This window comes from Lampetra fluviatilis, chromosome 56 (genome assembly GCF_964198595.1).
Source record: "Lampetra fluviatilis chromosome 56, kcLamFluv1.1, whole genome shotgun sequence".
In the NCBI taxonomy this organism is placed as follows: Eukaryota; Metazoa; Chordata; class Hyperoartia; order Petromyzontiformes; family Petromyzontidae; genus Lampetra; species Lampetra fluviatilis.
Window position 1 is genome coordinate 7,327,073 of NC_136330.1, and position 17,532 is coordinate 7,344,604.

A 17,532-nucleotide genomic window follows, 5' to 3' on the forward strand; every position below is an offset into this window, starting at 1 on the left:
CTCTGTGCGAGTCTATGGGCCTCTGTGAGAGTCTATGGGTCTCTGTGTGAGACTGTGGGTCTCTTTGCGAGTCTATGGGTCTCTGTGCAAGTCTATGGGTCTCTGTGCAAGTCTATGGGTCTCTGTGCGAGTCTATGGGCCTCTGTGTGAGTCTATAGGTCTCTGTGTGAGACTGTGGTTCTCTTTGCGAGTATATGGGTCTCTGTGCAAGTCTATGGGTCTCTGTGCAAGTCTATGGGTCTCTGTGCGAGTCTATGGGCCTCTGTGTGAGTCTATAGGTCTCTGTGTGAGACTGAGGGTCTCTTTGCGAGTCTATGGGTCTCTGTGCAAGTCTATGGGTCTCTGTGCGTGTCTATGGGTCTCTGTGCGAGTCTATGGGTCTCTGTGAGAGTCTATGGGTCTCTGTGCGAGTCTATGGGTCTCTGTGCAAGTCTATGGGTCTCTGTGCGAGTCTATGGGTCTCTGTGCGTGTCTATGGGTCTCTGTGTGAGTCTATGGGTCTCTGTGCGAGTCTATGGGTCTCTGTGCGAGTCTATGGGCCTCTGTGTGAGTCTATGGGCCTCTGTGTGAGTCTATGGGTCTCTGTGCGAGTCTATGGGTCTCTGTGTGAGTCTATGGGCCTCTGTGTGAGTCTATGGGTCTCTGTGCAAGTCTATGGGTCTCTGTGCGAGTCTATGGGCCTCTGTGTGAGACTGTGGGGGTCTTTGCGAGTCTATGGGTCTCTGTGCAAGTCTATGGGTCTCTGTGTGAGTCTATGGGCCTCTGTGCAAGTCTATGGGTCTCTGTGCAAGTCTATGGGTCTCTGTGCGAGTCTATGGGCCTCTGTGTGAGTCTATAGGTCTCTGTGTGAGACTGTGGGTCTTTTTGCGAGTCTATGGGTCTCTGTGCGAGTCTATGGGCCTCTGTGCGAGTCTATGGGTCTCTGTGCAAGTCTATGGGTCTCTGTGAGAGTCTATGGGTCTCTGTGTGAGACTGTGGGTCTCTGTGCAAGTCTATGGGTCTCTGTGCAAGTCTATGGGTCTCTGTGAGAGTCTATGGGTCTCTGTGCAAGTCTATGGGTCTCTGTGAGAGTCTATGGGTCTCTGTGTGAGACTGTGGGTCTCTTTGCGAGTCTATGGGTCTCTGTGCAAGTCTATGGGTCTCTGTGCAAGTCTATGGGTCTCTGTGCAAGTCTATGGGTCTCTGTGTGAGACTGTGGGTCTCTGTGCAAGTCTATGGGTCTCTGTGCAAGTCTATGGGTCTCTGTGAGAGTCTATGGGTCTCTGTGCAAGTCTATGGGTCTCTGTGAGAGTCTATGGGTCTCTGTGTGAGACTGTGGGTCTCTTTGCGAGTCTATGGGTCTCTGTGTGAGACTGTGGGTCTCTGTGCAAGTCTATGGGTCTCTGTGCAAGTCTATGGGTCTCTGTGAGAGTCTATGGGTCTCTGTGTGAGACTGTGGGTCTCTGTGCAAGTCTATGGGTCTCTGTGCAAGTCTATGGGTCTCTGTGAGAGTCTATGGGTCTCTGTGCAAGTCTATGGGTCTCTGTGAGAGTCTATGGGTCTCTGTGTGAGACTGTGGGTCTCTTTGCGAGTCTATGGGTCTCTGTGCAAGTCTATGGGTCTCTGTGCAAGTCTATGGGTCTCTGTGCGAGTCTATGGGCCTCTGTGCGAGTCTATGGGTCTCTGTGTGAGACTGTGGGTCTCTGTGCAAGTCTATGGGTCTCTGTGCGAGTCTATGGGCCTCTGTGCGAGTCTATGGGTCTCTGTGCAAGTCTATGGGTCTCTGTGAGAGTCTATGGGTCTCTGTGTGAGACTGTGGGTCTCTGTGCAAGTCTATGGGTCTCTGTGCAAGTCTATGGGTCTCTGTGAGAGTCTATGGGTCTCTGTGCAAGTCTATGGGTCTCTGTGAGAGTCTATGGGTCTCTGTGTGAGACTGTGGGTCTCTTTGCGAGTCTATGGGTCTCTGTGCAAGTCTATGGGTCTCTGTGCAAGTCTATGAGTCTCTGTGCAAGTCTATGGGTCTCTGTGTGAGACTGTGGGTCTCTGTGCAAGTCTATGGGTCTCTGTGCAAGTCTATGGGTCTCTGTGAGAGTCTATGGGTCTCTGTGCAAGTCTATGGGTCTCTGTGAGAGTCTATGGGTCTCTGTGTGAGACTGTGGGTCTCTTTGCGAGTCTATGGGTCTCTGTGTGAGACTGTGGGTCTCTTTGCGAGTCTATGGGTCTCTGTGCAAGTCTATGGGTCTCTGTGCAAGTCTATGGGTCTCTGTGCGAGTCTATGGGCCTCTGTGCGAGTCTATGGGCCTCTGTGTGAGACTGTGGGTCTCTGTGCGAGTCTATGGGCCTCTGTGCGAGTCTATGGGTCTCTGTGCGAGTCTATGGGTCTCTGTGCGAGTCTATGGGTCTCTGTGCAAGTCTATGGGTCTCTGTGCGAGTCTATGGGCCTCTGTGCGAGTCTATGGGCCTCTGTGTGAGACTGTGGGTCTCTGTGCGAGTCTATGGGTCTCTGTGCGAGTCTATGGGCCTCTGTGAGAGTCTATGGGTCTCTGTGTGAGACTGTGGGTCTCTGTGTGAGACTGTGGGTCTCTGTGCGAGTCTATGGGTCTCTGTGCGAGTCTATGGGCCTCTGTGAGAGTCTATGGGCCTCTGTGTGAGACTGTGGGTCTCTGTGTGAGACTGTGGGTCTCTGTGCGAGTCTATGGGTCTCTGTGCGAGTCTATGGGCCTCTGTGAGAGTCTATGGGTCTCTGTGTGAGACTGTGGGTCTCTTTGCGAGTCTATGGGTCTCTGTGTGAGACTGTGGGTCTCTTTGCGAGTCTATGGGTCTCTGTGCAAGTCTATGGGTCTCTGTGCAAGTCTATGGGTCTCTGTGCGAGTCTATGGGCCTCTGTGAGAGTCTATGGGTCTCTGTGTGAGACTGTGGGTCTCTTTGCGAGTCTATGGGTCTCTGTGTGAGACTGTGGGTCTCTTTGCGAGTCTATGGGTCTCTGTGCAAGTCTATGGGTCTCTGTGCAAGTCTATGGGTCTCTGTGCGAGTCTATGGGCCTCTGTGAGAGTCTATGGGTCTCTGTGTGAGACTGTGGGTCTCTTTGCGAGTCTATGGGTCTCTGTGCAAGTCTATGGGTCTCTGTGCAAGTCTATGGGTCTCTGTGCGAGTCTATGGGCCTCTGTGTGAGTCTATAGGTCTCTGTGTGAGACTGTGGGTCTCTTTGCGAGTATATGGGTCTCTGTGCAAGTCTATGGGTCTCTGTGCAAGTCTATGGGTCTCTGTGCGAGTCTATGGGCCTCTGTGTGAGTCTATAGGTCTCTGTGTGAGACTGAGGGTCTCTTTGCGAGTCTATGGGTCTCTGTGCAAGTCTATGGGTCTCTGTGCGAGTCTATGGGTCTCTGTGTGAGTCTATGGGTCTCTGTGAGAGTCTGTGGGTCTCTGTGCGAGTCTATGGGTCTCTGTATGAGTCTATGGGCCTCTGTGCAAGTCTATGGGTCTCTGTGCAAGTCTATGGGTCTCTGTGCGAGTCTATGGGCCCCTGTGTGAGTCTATAGGTCTCTGTGCAAGTCTATGGGTCTCTGTGTGAGTCTATGGGCCTCTGTGCAAGTCTATGGGTCTCTGTGCGAGTCTATGGGTCTCTGTGTGAGTCTATGGGTCTCTGTGAGAGTCTGTGGGTCTCTGTGCGAGTCTATGGGTCTCTGTATGAGTCTATGGGTCTCTGTGCGAGTCTATGGGCCTCTGTGCGAGTCTATGGGTCTCTGTGCAAGTCTATGGGTCTCTGTGAGAGTCTATGGGTCTCTGTGTGAGACTGTGGGTCTCTGTGCAAGTCTATGGGTCTCTGTGCAAGTCTATGGGTCTCTGTGAGAGTCTATGGGTCTCTGTGCAAGTCTATGGGTCTCTGTGAGAGTCTATGGGTCTCTGTGTGAGACTGTGGGTCTCTTTGCGAGTCTATGGGTCTCTGTGCAAGTCTATGGGTCTCTGTGCAAGTCTATGGGTCTCTGTGCAAGTCTATGGGTCTCTGTGTGAGACTGTGGGTCTCTGTGCAAGTCTATGGGTCTCTGTGCAAGTCTATGGGTCTCTGTGAGAGTCTATGGGTCTCTGTGCAAGTCTATGGGTCTCTGTGAGAGTCTATGGGTCTCTGTGTGAGACTGTGGGTCTCTTTGCGAGTCTATGGGTCTCTGTGTGAGACTGTGGGTCTCTGTGCAAGTCTATGGGTCTCTGTGCAAGTCTATGGGTCTCTGTGAGAGTCTATGGGTCTCTGTGTGAGACTGTGGGTCTCTGTGCAAGTCTATGGGTCTCTGTGCAAGTCTATGGGTCTCTGTGAGAGTCTATGGGTCTCTGTGCAAGTCTATGGGTCTCTGTGAGAGTCTATGGGTCTCTGTGTGAGACTGTGGGTCTCTTTGCGAGTCTATGGGTCTCTGTGCAAGTCTATGGGTCTCTGTGCAAGTCTATGGGTCTCTGTGCGAGTCTATGGGCCTCTGTGCGAGTCTATGGGTCTCTGTGTGAGACTGTGGGTCTCTGTGCAAGTCTATGGGTCTCTGTGCGAGTCTATGGGCCTCTGTGCGAGTCTATGGGTCTCTGTGCAAGTCTATGGGTCTCTGTGAGAGTCTATGGGTCTCTGTGTGAGACTGTGGGTCTCTGTGCAAGTCTATGGGTCTCTGTGCAAGTCTATGGGTCTCTGTGAGAGTCTATGGGTCTCTGTGCAAGTCTATGGGTCTCTGTGAGAGTCTATGGGTCTCTGTGTGAGACTGTGGGTCTCTTTGCGAGTCTATGGGTCTCTGTGCAAGTCTATGGGTCTCTGTGCAAGTCTATGAGTCTCTGTGCAAGTCTATGGGTCTCTGTGTGAGACTGTGGGTCTCTGTGCAAGTCTATGGGTCTCTGTGCAAGTCTATGGGTCTCTGTGAGAGTCTATGGGTCTCTGTGCAAGTCTATGGGTCTCTGTGAGAGTCTATGGGTCTCTGTGTGAGACTGTGGGTCTCTTTGCGAGTCTATGGGTCTCTGTGTGAGACTGTGGGTCTCTTTGCGAGTCTATGGGTCTCTGTGCAAGTCTATGGGTCTCTGTGCAAGTCTATGGGTCTCTGTGCGAGTCTATGGGCCTCTGTGCGAGTCTATGGGCCTCTGTGTGAGACTGTGGGTCTCTGTGCGAGTCTATGGGCCTCTGTGCGAGTCTATGGGTCTCTGTGCGAGTCTATGGGTCTCTGTGCGAGTCTATGGGTCTCTGTGCAAGTCTATGGGTCTCTGTGCGAGTCTATGGGCCTCTGTGCGAGTCTATGGGCCTCTGTGTGAGACTGTGGGTCTCTGTGCGAGTCTATGGGTCTCTGTGCGAGTCTATGGGCCTCTGTGAGAGTCTATGGGTCTCTGTGTGAGACTGTGGGTCTCTGTGTGAGACTGTGGGTCTCTGTGCGAGTCTATGGGTCTCTGTGCGAGTCTATGGGCCTCTGTGAGAGTCTATGGGCCTCTGTGTGAGACTGTGGGTCTCTGTGTGAGACTGTGGGTCTCTGTGCGAGTCTATGGGTCTCTGTGCGAGTCTATGGGCCTCTGTGAGAGTCTATGGGTCTCTGTGTGAGACTGTGGGTCTCTTTGCGAGTCTATGGGTCTCTGTGTGAGACTGTGGGTCTCTTTGCGAGTCTATGGGTCTCTGTGCAAGTCTATGGGTCTCTGTGCAAGTCTATGGGTCTCTGTGCGAGTCTATGGGCCTCTGTGAGAGTCTATGGGTCTCTGTGTGAGACTGTGGGTCTCTTTGCGAGTCTATGGGTCTCTGTGTGAGACTGTGGGTCTCTTTGCGAGTCTATGGGTCTCTGTGCAAGTCTATGGGTCTCTGTGCAAGTCTATGGGTCTCTGTGCGAGTCTATGGGCCTCTGTGAGAGTCTATGGGTCTCTGTGTGAGACTGTGGGTCTCTTTGCGAGTCTATGGGTCTCTGTGCAAGTCTATGGGTCTCTGTGCAAGTCTATGGGTCTCTGTGCGAGTCTATGGGCCTCTGTGTGAGTCTATAGGTCTCTGTGTGAGACTGTGGGTCTCTTTGCGAGTATATGGGTCTCTGTGCAAGTCTATGGGTCTCTGTGCAAGTCTATGGGTCTCTGTGCGAGTCTATGGGCCTCTGTGTGAGTCTATAGGTCTCTGTGTGAGACTGAGGGTCTCTTTGCGAGTCTATGGGTCTCTGTGCAAGTCTATGGGTCTCTGTGCGAGTCTATGGGTCTCTGTGTGAGTCTATGGGTCTCTGTGAGAGTCTGTGGGTCTCTGTGCGAGTCTATGGGTCTCTGTATGAGTCTATGGGCCTCTGTGCAAGTCTATGGGTCTCTGTGCAAGTCTATGGGTCTCTGTGCGAGTCTATGGGCCCCTGTGTGAGTCTATAGGTCTCTGTGTGAGACTGTGGGTCTCTTTGCGAGTCTATGGGTCTCTGTGCAAGTCTATGGGTCTCTGTGCGAGTCTATGGGTCTCTGTGTGAGTCTATGGGTCTCTGTGAGAGTCTGTGGGTCTCTGTGCGAGTCTATGGGTCTCTGTATGAGTCTATGTGTCTGTGCGAGTCTATGGGTCTCTTTGCGAGTCTATGGGTCTCTGTGCAAGTTTATGGACCTCTGTGCGAGTCTATGGGTCAGTGTGTGAGTCTATGGGTTTCTGTCCGAGTCTATTGGTCTCTGTGCGAGTCTATGTGTCTCTGTGCGAGTCTATGTGTCTCTGTGCGAGTCTATGGGTCTCTGTGTGAGTCTATGGGTCTCTGTGTGAGTCTATGGGTCTCTGTGTGAGTCTATGGGTCTCTGTGTGAGTCTATGGGTCTCTATGCAAGTCTATGGATCTCTGTGCGAGTCTATGGGGCTCTATGCGAGTCTATGGGTCTCTGTGTGAGTCTATGGGTCTCTGTGCGAGTCTATGGGTGTCTGTGCGAGTCTATGGGTCTCTATGCGAGTCTATGGATCTCTGTGCGAGTCACTGGGTCTCTGTGTGAGTCTGTGGGTCTGTGCGAGTCTATGGGTCTCTGTGCGAGTCTATGGGTCTCTGTGTGAGTCTGTGGGTCTGTGTGAGTCTATGGGTCTCTGTGTGAGTCTATGGGTCTCTGTGTGAGTCTATGGTTCTCTGTGTGAGTCTGTGGGTCTCTGTGTGAGTCTATGGATCTCTGTGCGCGTCTATGGGTCTCTGTGCGAGTCTATGGGTCTCTGTGTGAGTCTGTGGGTCTCTATGCGAGTCTATGGGTCTCTGTGTGAGTCTATGGGTCTCTGTGTGAGTCTATGGGTCTCTGTGCGAGTCGATGGGTCTCTGTGTGAGTCTGTGGGTCTCTATGCGAGTCTATGGGTCTCTGTGTGAGTCTATGGGTCTCTGTGCGAGTCTATGGGTCTCTGTGCGTGTCGATGGGTCTCTGTGTGAGTCTGTGGGTCTGTGTGAGTCTATGGGTCTCTGTGTGAGTCTATGGGTCTCTGTGTGAGTCTATGGGTCTCTGTGTGAGTCTGTGGGTCTCTGTGTGAGTCTATGGGTCTCTGTGCGAGTCTATGGGTCTCTGTGCGAGTCTATGGGTCTCTGTGTGAGTCTATGGGTCTCTGTGTGAGTCTATGGGTCTCTGTGCGAGTCTATGGGTCTCTGTGCGAGTCTATGGGTCTCTGTGTACAGAGTCTATGGGTCTCTGTGTGAGTCTATGGGTCTCTGTGCGAGTCTATGGGTCAGTGTGTGGGTCTATGGATCTCTGTGTGAGTCTATGGGTCAGTGTGTGGGTCTATGGATCTCTGTGCGAGTCTATGGGTTTCTGTGTGAGTATATGCGTCTCTGTGCGAGTCTATGGGTCTCTGAGTGAGTATATGGGTCTCTGTGTACAGAGTCTATGGGTCTCTGTGTACAGAGTCTATGGGTCTCTGTGTGAGTCTATGGGTCTCTGTGTGAGTCTATCGGTCAGTGTGTGGGTCTATGGATCTCTTTGCGAGTTTATGGGTTTCTGTGTGAGTCTATGCGTCTTTGTGCGAGTCTATGGGTCTCTGAGTATATGGGCCTCTGTGTGAGTCTATGGGTCTGTGTGAGTCTATGGGTCTGTGTGAGTCTATGGGTCTCTGTGCGAGTCTATGGGTCTCTATGCGAGTCTGTGGGTCTCTGTGTGATTCTATGGGTCTCTGTGCGAGTCTATGGGTCTCTGAGTATATGGGCCTCTGTGTGAGTCTATGGGTCTGTGTGAGTCTATGGGTCTCTGTGCGAGTCTATGGGTCTCTGTGCGAGTCTATGGGTCTCTGTGTGAGTCTATGGGCCTCTGTGCGAGTCTATGGGTCTCTGTGTGAGTCTATGGGCCTCTGTGCGAGTCTATGGGTCTCTGTGCGAGTCTATGGGTCTCTGTGCGAGTCTATGGGTCTCTGTGCGAGTCTATGGGTCTCTGTGTGAGTCTATGGGTCTCTGGGTGAGTCTGTGGGTCTGTGCGAGTCAATGGGTCTCTGTGCGAGTCTATGGGTCTCTGTGTGAGTCTATGGGTCTCTGTGTGAGTCTGTGGGTCTGTGCGAGTCTATGGGTCTCTGTGCGAGTCTATGGGTCTCTGTGTGAGTCTGTGGGTGTGTGAGTCTATGGGTCTCTGTGCGAGTCTATGGGCCTCTGTGCGAGTCTATGGGTCTCTGTGCGAGTCTATGGGCCTCTGTGTGAGTCTATGGGTCTCTGTGCGAGTCTATGGGTCTCTGTGTGAGTATGTGGGTCTGTGCGAGTCTATGTGTCTCTGTGCGAGTCTACGGGTCTCTGTGCGAGTCTATGGGTCTCTGTGCGAGTCTATGGGTCTCTGTGCGAGTCTATTGGTCTGTGTGAGTCTATGGGTCTCTGTGCGAGTATATGGGTCTCTGTGCGAGTCTATGGGCCTCTGTGCGAGTCTATTGGTCTGTGTGAGTCTATGGGTCTCTGTGCGAGTATTTGGGCCTCTGTGCGAGTCTATTGGTCTGTGTGAGTCTCTGGGTGAGTCTCTGGGTCTCTGTACAAGTATATGGGTCTCTGTGCGAGTATATGGGCCTCTGTGCGAGTCTATTGGTCTGTGTGAGTCTCTGGGACTCTGTGTGAGTCTATGTGTCTCTGTGCGAGTCTACGGGTCTCTGTGCGAGTCTATGGGTCTCTGTGCAAGTCTATGGGTCTCTGTGCGAGTCTATGGGCCTCTGTGCGAGTCTATTGGTCTGTGTGAGTCTCTGGGTCTCTGTGTGAGTCTATGGGTCTCTGTACAAGTCTATGGGTCTCTATGCGAGTCTATGGATCTCTGACCACGACCACGATAATTATAATTATTATTACGATTAATCATTGAACCGACAGTCGGACACAGCTGATGCACTAAACCCTCCATTCCAGAACCGATCGGCTCGTGCAGCCAACACGCGGACACGAAACGCAGCAGCGGAAGCATCATCATCAGAGGGCGCGTGTCCCGAAACGTCTTTAATGGGATCACTTTTCTTCCCCCAGCGTCAATCACGTCGGGATCGTCGCGGACTCATCGATCGCGCTCAGTGTCAGCAGGAAGGGAACATAAACCACGGTGGCGTTTCAAGGGGAACACACAAATATATATAATAGGCGACGTTTCGGCCGATGGCCCTTCTTCACACGGCACGTACAAATTAAAACTTGCTCTTGAAAGAAAGGGGGGCAAATAGGCCCGTTGCCCAAAACGTCGCCTATTTACGTGGTTTATTTTCTTCCTTTTAAGTTCAAGCGATTCATTAGAAAGACGATAACGCGTTAGGAAAAATTCGTCACAATCGCTAGCGGTATAAATCACGTAACAATTAATCAGTGTTTAGGAGGGGGGGGGGAGTGGGGAGCGGTGACGCGGCGGTTAGCGCACTGCGCTCTTAACACAACGGGCGAGTTGGATTTCTGGCCACGGACAACATCAGCGGCTCTTCGAGAGCACTTCAACGCAGGGTCCCCCTGAGTTTGCATTCGTACGTGCGGCCTCGTCATCAACACGAGGCCCTTAACGCCGTTTAAACAAAAAAATAAAAAAAACCCCAATCAGAGGTCGCAATCGGGTACCCGATACCCGTACCCTACCCGATACCCGGCTACCCGTACCCGGCCGAGTACGGGTACCCGTTTGCGACCCTGGTGCGGCCGGGTACGGGTACGAGTAGGTCGTGAGTCACTGGTGAGTAACTCTAGATTTGAAGCTTTCGTGACTGCAAGAATTCATATTCTTAGGTTTTTTCGGTAAAGTCACGTAGGTAAAACATTAAAATTAATAAAAGTAAAATAAAATAAAAATCACGACGTTTCGGAGGCAACACAAGCTTCCGTCTTCAGTTGTGGTGATTGCTACATTGGAGAAACAAAACGTCATGTTTCTGATCGTGTCCGCGAGCACAAGTCAGATCTGAAACACGGCAGAACTGATTCTTCGGCTGTTGCCGATCATTGCTACAACTCGGTGGGCTCTCATGAAATTGTCTTTTCCGAGACCAAGGTGCTCTGCAAACCTCCTGGCTACCATCAAAGGTTTGTACACGAAGCCATACAAATATACAAACACAGACATAATTTCAACCGTGATGATGGTTACAAACTGAGTAATCATTGGAAAGATGTGATTAAGCATGCAAAAAATATTTAACTACACTTATTTGGACCATCTTATTTGACAGACAACTATTACAGGTTATTGATAGACAGCCAGGCTTGTTTTACCAGGTTTAGTTGTTTCTTTTTCCACACTATTGTAATGTAGGCCAGGCTTAATCACAAACCGTACCTCTCCATAACAAAGGCTCAGCCTCTTAAGCCACACCTTACCATATTAATAAAAAGTGTGCCGTACTTGGCCCTTCCCCCCTCTCCAACCATTATATAAACGGAGTGGTAACTCTTGTAATCTCTCATTTAATTGATACAGCTGTCGTGGCTGTGACGGTTCCACCTGAAGACGGAAGCTTGTGTTGCCTCCGAAACGTGGTGATTTTTATTTTATTTTACTTTTATTAATTTTATTGTTTTACCTACATGGTGACTTTACCGAAAAAACCTAAGAATACAAAAATATTCAGATTTTGACTTCATGGGTCACTGTCGGGGCTGCAGGGGAGGGGCGGGAAGGAGTGGGAGGGGCGAGGGGAGGGGCGAGGAGGAGTGGGAGGGGCGAGGAGTGGGAGGGGCGAGGGGAGGGGCGAGGGGAGGGGGGAGTGGGAGGGGGGGGCGAGGGGAGGGGCGGGAAGGAGTGGGAGGGGCGAGGCGAGGGGCGGGAGGGAGTGGGGGGGGGGGCGAGGGGAGGGGCGGGAGGGAGTGGGGGGTGGGCGAGGGGAGGGGCGGGAAGGAGTGGGGGGGCGAGGGGAGGGGCGGGAGGGAGTGGGGGGCGAGGGGAGGGGCGAGAAGTAGTGGGAGGGGCGAGGGGAGGGTGAGGGGAGGAGCGGGAGGGAGTGAAGGGGGGCGAGGGGGGGGGCGAGGGGAGGGGCCAGCGTGGGCGATGTTTGGATTGGTGGAATGTCCACGCTGCATAACGAGGCGTGTTACACAATCAAGGTTAGTTTGGAATTAGATCGCGCAAATATATAAATGTGTCGTTTAACCCGCCACCACCCGACACAGCCAACTACTAAGGTTTGTCACGTGAACAGAACGTGGCCAATTAGTTACTAGTACAGCACTAGTGTGTAGTGTAGTGTATAGTGTAGTGTGTAGTGTAGTGTATAGTGTAGTGTATAGTGCAGTGTATAGTGCAGTGTATAGTGTAGTGTATAGTGTAGTATAATAGTACAGCAATAGTGTGTAGTGTAGTGTATAGTAGTGTAGTGTATAGTAGTGTATAATAGTATATAGTAGTATAGTGTATAGTAGTGTAGTATATAATGTAGTGTATAGTGTAGTGTATAGTGTAGTGTATAGTAGTGTATAGTGTAGTGTATAGTGTAGTATATAGTGTAGTGTATAGTGTAGTATAATAGTTCAGCAATAGTGTGTAGTGTATAGTGTAGTGTATAGTAGTGTCGTCTATAGTAGTGTAGTGTATAGTAATATATAGTGTAGTGTATAGTAGTGTATAATAGTGTATAGTAGTGTAGTGTATAGTAGTATATAGTGTAGTGTATAGTAGTGTATAATAGTGTGTAGTGTATAGTGTAGTGTATAATAGTGTATAGTAGTGTAGTGTATAGTAGTGTAGTGTATAGTAGTGTAGTGTATAGTAGTGTAGTGTATAGTAGTGTAGTGTATAGTAGTGTAGTGTATAGTAGTGTATAGTGTAGTGTATAGTGTAGTATATAATGTAGTGTATAGTGCAGTGTATTGTCCAGCACACCGTTGTGCTGGAGACCGATTCCACAACATTTACAATCCGGGGCACGACATTCCGCCATCAATCACAACCAGCTTCATCAGGCAGGCAGCTTGCGACGTGATGGGTTTACTCTCCAACACAGCAGCGTGGAGGAGAAGTCTCCTCCCGTGTCCTTCCTTCAATCGATGCGTTGAGATGTGAGGACTTCTCCCGTGAGCACTTCGTGCATGTTCGCGATGCACGCGTAGCCATGAAATGCATCTTTCGATTTAAAGCTTTCGTGACTGCAGGGATTCATCTTCTTGGTTCGTTCGGTAAAGTCACGTAGAAGGGAAATAATAAAATAATAAAAATAAAACAATAACATTTCGATTTAAAGCTTTCGTGACTGCAGGGATTCATCTTCTTGGTTCGTTCGGTAAAGTCACGTAGAAGGGAAATAATAAAATAATAAAAATAAAACATAATAAAATTTCGATTTAAAGCTTTCGTGACTGCAGGGATTCATCGTCTTGGTTCTTTCGGTAAAGTCACGTAGAAGGAAAATAATAAAATAATAAAAATTAAACAAAATAATTCTCACGACGTTTCGGCCACAACGCAAGCAGCCGTCTTCAGGTGGAGAACAGGCCTGTCGAGTAGCACGTCGCAAGCTGTCTGCCTTCTCGACAGACCTGTTCTCCACCTGAAGACGGCTGCTTGCGTTGTGGCCGAAACGTCGTGAGAATTATTTTATGTTTTATTTTTATTATTATTTTATTATTTTCCTTCTACGCGACTTTACCGAAAGAACCAAGCAGATCAAATGCATCGTTTGGCGATTCGCTTCCAAAGCAGGGCTACTAAGTCTGTGACTATCCGAACGTTTAATATTCGTTTTGATCTCTCTCAATTTTGCTGCTGCTGCTGCTATGGCTGCTGCACCACATGGTGAACAGGCTCGACCCCGTTGGTGAACAATAGTAACGGGGGGGGGGGGGAGAGACAAAGGCGGCCGGGAGCACGTGGCCAATTTGGGACCGTCCATAAATGACGTCACGTGATTTTGGACGATTTTTGACCCCCCCCTTACCCCTCGTCACACGGCGTCACAAAAAGTTAGACCCCCCCTCCCCTCCCCCCTCAAATTTGACGTCACAAAGCTCTGCCCCCCCCCACCACCACCCAAAAAAAAAAAACATGCTTTAAATCGCTTTAAACTATTGTCATTGTAGTGCGTATTTAATGTGGCACTGCACTCTGATGTTGTAGGAGAAAACATTTCTAAAAAGGAGGCGTTGGAAAGCTGAAATTTAGCATAAAATTCACTTGAAAATATTCAACTAAAACTGCAGATGTTCAGAATATGATATTGAAATGATCTTATAATTATTACATTTTAAAAGTAATTATAACTATTTTAAAAACTACGTGAAACGTTGTAGTAGAACGTGTCAAAATGTAGAGTACAATTATAACAATCACAAATTCATTCCACAGAATGAAAATCCCTGGTAGAATAATTAGAATCAAAATGTTTAATAACAATCATTAAAAAAAAATCTAAATTTATGCTTCTCCATTCTCCCATGGAGACACAGATTCTCCTTCATGGAAGAAATAATAGGGGACCTTAGTAAATTTAAATAAATCAAATAGTTAATCATGAAAATTAATAAAAAATTATTGTTGATATAACAATTCGATATTTCTATTCTTGGTTCTTTTGGTAAAGTCACGTAGAAGGGAAATAATAAAATAATAGAAATAAAACATAAAATAATTCTCACTGAAATAAAACATAATAAAATAATTCTCAGTGAGAATTATTTTATTATATAAAACATAATAAAATAATTCTCAGTGAGAATTATTTTATTATGTTTCATTTTTTATTATTACCGAAAGAACCAAGAAGATGAATCCCTGCAGTCACGAAAGCTTTAAATCGAAATTCGATATTTATTCAAAGTTGTGCATTTTGATATGACGTCACATTTCTCAAACACCTCCCCCCCCCATCGTCACAAATGTCTGACCCCCCCCCCTCCTAGGTGCGTGACGTCATTTATGGACGGCCCCTTGCCACACCCGACCTTCACCACTTGAAGGACGTCACTGTGTGTGTCACTGTGTGTGTCACTGTGTGTCACTGTGTGTGTGTGTGTCACTGTGTGTGTCACTGTGTGTGTGTGTGTCACTGTGTGTGTGTGTGTCACTGTGTGTGTGTGTCACTGTGTGTGTCACTGTGTTTGTGTGTCACTGTGTGTCACTGTGTGTGTGTGTCACTGTGTGTGTGTGTGTCACTGTGTGTGTGTGTCACTGTGTGTGTCACTGTGTGTCACTGTGTGTGTGTGTCACTGTGTGTGTCACTGTGTTTGTGTGTCACTGTGTGTCACTGTGTGTGTGTGTCACTGTGTGTGTGTCACTGTATGTGTGTCACTGTGTGTGTCACTGTGTGTCACTGTGTGTCACTGTGTGTGTGTGTGTCACTGTGTGTGTGTGTGTCACTGTGTGTGTGTGTCACTGTGTGTGTCACTGTGTGTCACTGTGTGTGTCACTGTGTGTCACTGTGTGTGTGTCACTGTGTGTGTGTCACTGTGTGTGTGTGTCACTGTGTGTGTCACTGTGTGTCACTGTGTGTGTGTGTGTCACTGTGTGTGTGTCACTGTGTGTGTGTCACTGTGTGTGTGTGTCACTGTGTGTCACTGTGTTTGTGTGTCACTGTGTTTGTGTGTCACTGTGTGTGTGTGTCACTGTGTGTGTGTGTCACTGTGTCACTGTGTGTGTCACTGTGTGTGTCACTGTGTCTGTTACTGTGTGTGTCACTGTGTCTGTTACTGTGTGTGTCAGTGTGTGTTACTGTGTGTGTTACTGTGTGTGTCACTGTGTGTCACTGTGTGTGTGTCACTGTGTGTGTGTCACTGTGTGTAGTCACTGTGTGTAGTCACTGTGTGTCACTGTGTGTGTGTATGTCACTGTGTGTCACTGTGTGTCACTGTGTGTGTGTCACTGTGTGTGTGTGTCAGTGTGTGTGTGTGTCACTGTGTGTGTGTGGCACTGTGTGTGTGTGGCACTGTGTCTGTCACTGTGTGTGTCACTGTGTGTGTCACTGTGAGTGTCACTGAATGATGAGGGTGTCACTGAGTGTGTGTCACTGTGTGTGTATCACTGTGTGTGTGTGTCACTGTGTGTGTGTCACTGTGTGTGTCAGTGTGTGTGTCAGTGTGTGTGTCACTGTGTGTGTGTCACTGTGTGAGTGTCACTGTGTGTGTGTGTCACTGTGTGTGTCAGTGTGTGTGTCACTGTGTGTGTCACTGTGTGTCACTGTGTCACTGTGTGTGTCACTGTGTGTGTCAGTCACTGTGTCAGTCACTGCGTGTGTCACGGTGTGTGTCAGTCACTGAATGATGAGGGTGTCAGTCTCGGCGAGGCCGTACGCCGCCTTGTGCGAGTTGAACACGCGCTGCAGGCCGCTCACGTACAGCGCGTGGTAGCGGTCCACGTCCTCGGCCGTGGGCTCCGGGATGTGGGGGACCGTGATGGGCTCCCCCACTGGGGGGCAGGGGGGCAACGGGGGGGGGGGGGCAGAGGGGGCAGAGGGGGCAACGGGGGGGCAGAGGGGGCAGGGGGGGGCAGAGGGGGTGGCGGTGATGGGGGGGGAGGGGAGAAGGAACATCGGTGTGAGGGTTTGTAAGTGGGAGTTTCAGTGGGTGAGTGAGTGGGTGGATGGGTGAGTGAGTGGGTGAGTGAGTGGGTGGGTACGTGGGTGAGTAAGTGGGTGACTGGGTGGGTGACTGGGTGGGTGAGTGGGTTGGTGAGTGGATGGGTGAGTGGGTGACTGGGTGGGTGAGTGAGTGGGTGAGTGGGTGGGTGACTGGGTGGGTGAGTGAGTTGGTGAGTGGATGGGTGAGTGGGTGACTGGGTGGGTGAGTGGGTTGGTGAGTGGATGGGTGAGTGGATGAATGGGTGGGTACGTGGGTGAGTGAGCGGGTGAGTGAGTGGATGGGTGAGTGAGTGGGTGAGTGAGTGGGTGGGTACGTGGGTGAGTGAGTGGGTGACTGGGTGGGTGACTGGGTGGGTGAGTGGGTTGGTGAGTGGATGGGTGAGTGGATGACTGGGTGGGTGAGTGAGTGGGTGAGTGGGTGGGTGACTGGGTGGGTGAGTGAGTTGGTGAGTGGATGGGTGAGTGGGTGACTGGGTGGGTGAGTGGGTTGGTGAGTGGATGGGTGAGTGGATGAATGGGTGGGTACGTGGGTGAGTGAGCGGGTGAGTGAGTGGGTGGATGGGTGAGTGAGTGGGTGAGTGAGTGGGTGGGTACGTGGGTGAGTGAGTGGGTGACTGGGTGGGTGACTGGGTGGGTGACTGGGTGGGTGAGTGAGTTGGTGAGTGGATGGGTGAGTGGGTGACTGGGTGGGTGAGTGAGTTGGTGAGTGGATGGGTGAGTGGGTGACTGGGTGGGTGAGTGAGTTTGTGAGTGGATGGGTGAGTGGATGAATGGGTGGGTGAGTGGGTGGGTGAGTGGATGGGTGAGTGCGTGGGTGAGTGCGTGGGTAGGTAGGTGTATATATGGGTGATTCGGTGGGTGGGTAAGTGAGTGGGTGGGTGGGTGAGTGAATGGATGGGTGGGTGCATGTGTGTGTGGATGTGTGGGTGAGTGGGCGAGTGAGTGGGTGGGTGTGTGGGTGGGTGGGCGAGTGAGTGGGCGAGTGAGTGGGTGGGCGAGTGAGTGGGTGGGCGAGTGCGTGGGTGGGCGAGTGAGTGGGTGGGCGAGTGAGTGGGTGGGCGAGTGAGTGGGTGGGTGGGTGGCTGGGTGAGTGAGTTGGTGGGTGGGTGAGTGTGTGGGCGGGTGGGTGGGTGTGTGGGCGAGTGAGTGGGTGGGTGGGTGAATGAGTGGGTGGGCGAGTGAGTGGGTGGGCGGGCGAGTGAGTGGGTGGGCGAGTTGGTGGGTGGGTGAGTGTGTGGGCGGGTGGCTGGGTGAGTGAGTTGGTGGGTGGGTGGCTGGGTGAGTGAGTGAGTGGGTGGGCGAGTGAGTGGGTGGGCGAGTGAGTGGGTGGGCGGGTGGCTGGGTGAGTGAGTTGGTGGGTGGGTGGGTGGCTGGGTGAGTGAGTGGATGGGCGAGTGAGTGGGTGGGCGGGTGGCTGGGTGAGTGAGTTGGTGGGTGGGTGGGTGAGTGTGTGGGTGAGTGTGTGGGCGGGTGGGTGGGTGTGTGGGCGGGTGGGTGGGTGTGTGGGCGAGTGAGTGGGTGGGCGAGTGAGTGGGTGGGTGGGCGAGTGAGTGGGTGGGTGAGTGAGTGTGTGGGCAGGCGAGTGAGTGGGTGGGCGAGTTGGTGGGTGGGTGAGTGTGTGGGCGGGTGGGTGGGTGGCTGGGCGAGTGGGTGGGC

At 51.0% G+C, this 17,532-nt stretch overlaps 1 protein-coding gene across 1 annotated transcript in view; it reads right to left on the reverse strand.

The window, feature by feature from the left end:
* Positions 1 to 15,549: 15,549 nt before the first annotated feature.
* The window catches only part of DGAT2 (diacylglycerol O-acyltransferase 2), a 47,734-nt gene continuing 45,751 nt past the window's right edge, over positions 15,550 to 17,532 (reverse strand). The window contains exon 8 of the mRNA XM_078880198.1: positions 15,550 to 15,704. Coding sequence (XP_078736324.1) covers positions 15,550 to 15,704 — 155 coding nt within the window. The remainder of the gene's footprint in view (positions 15,705 to 17,532) is intronic.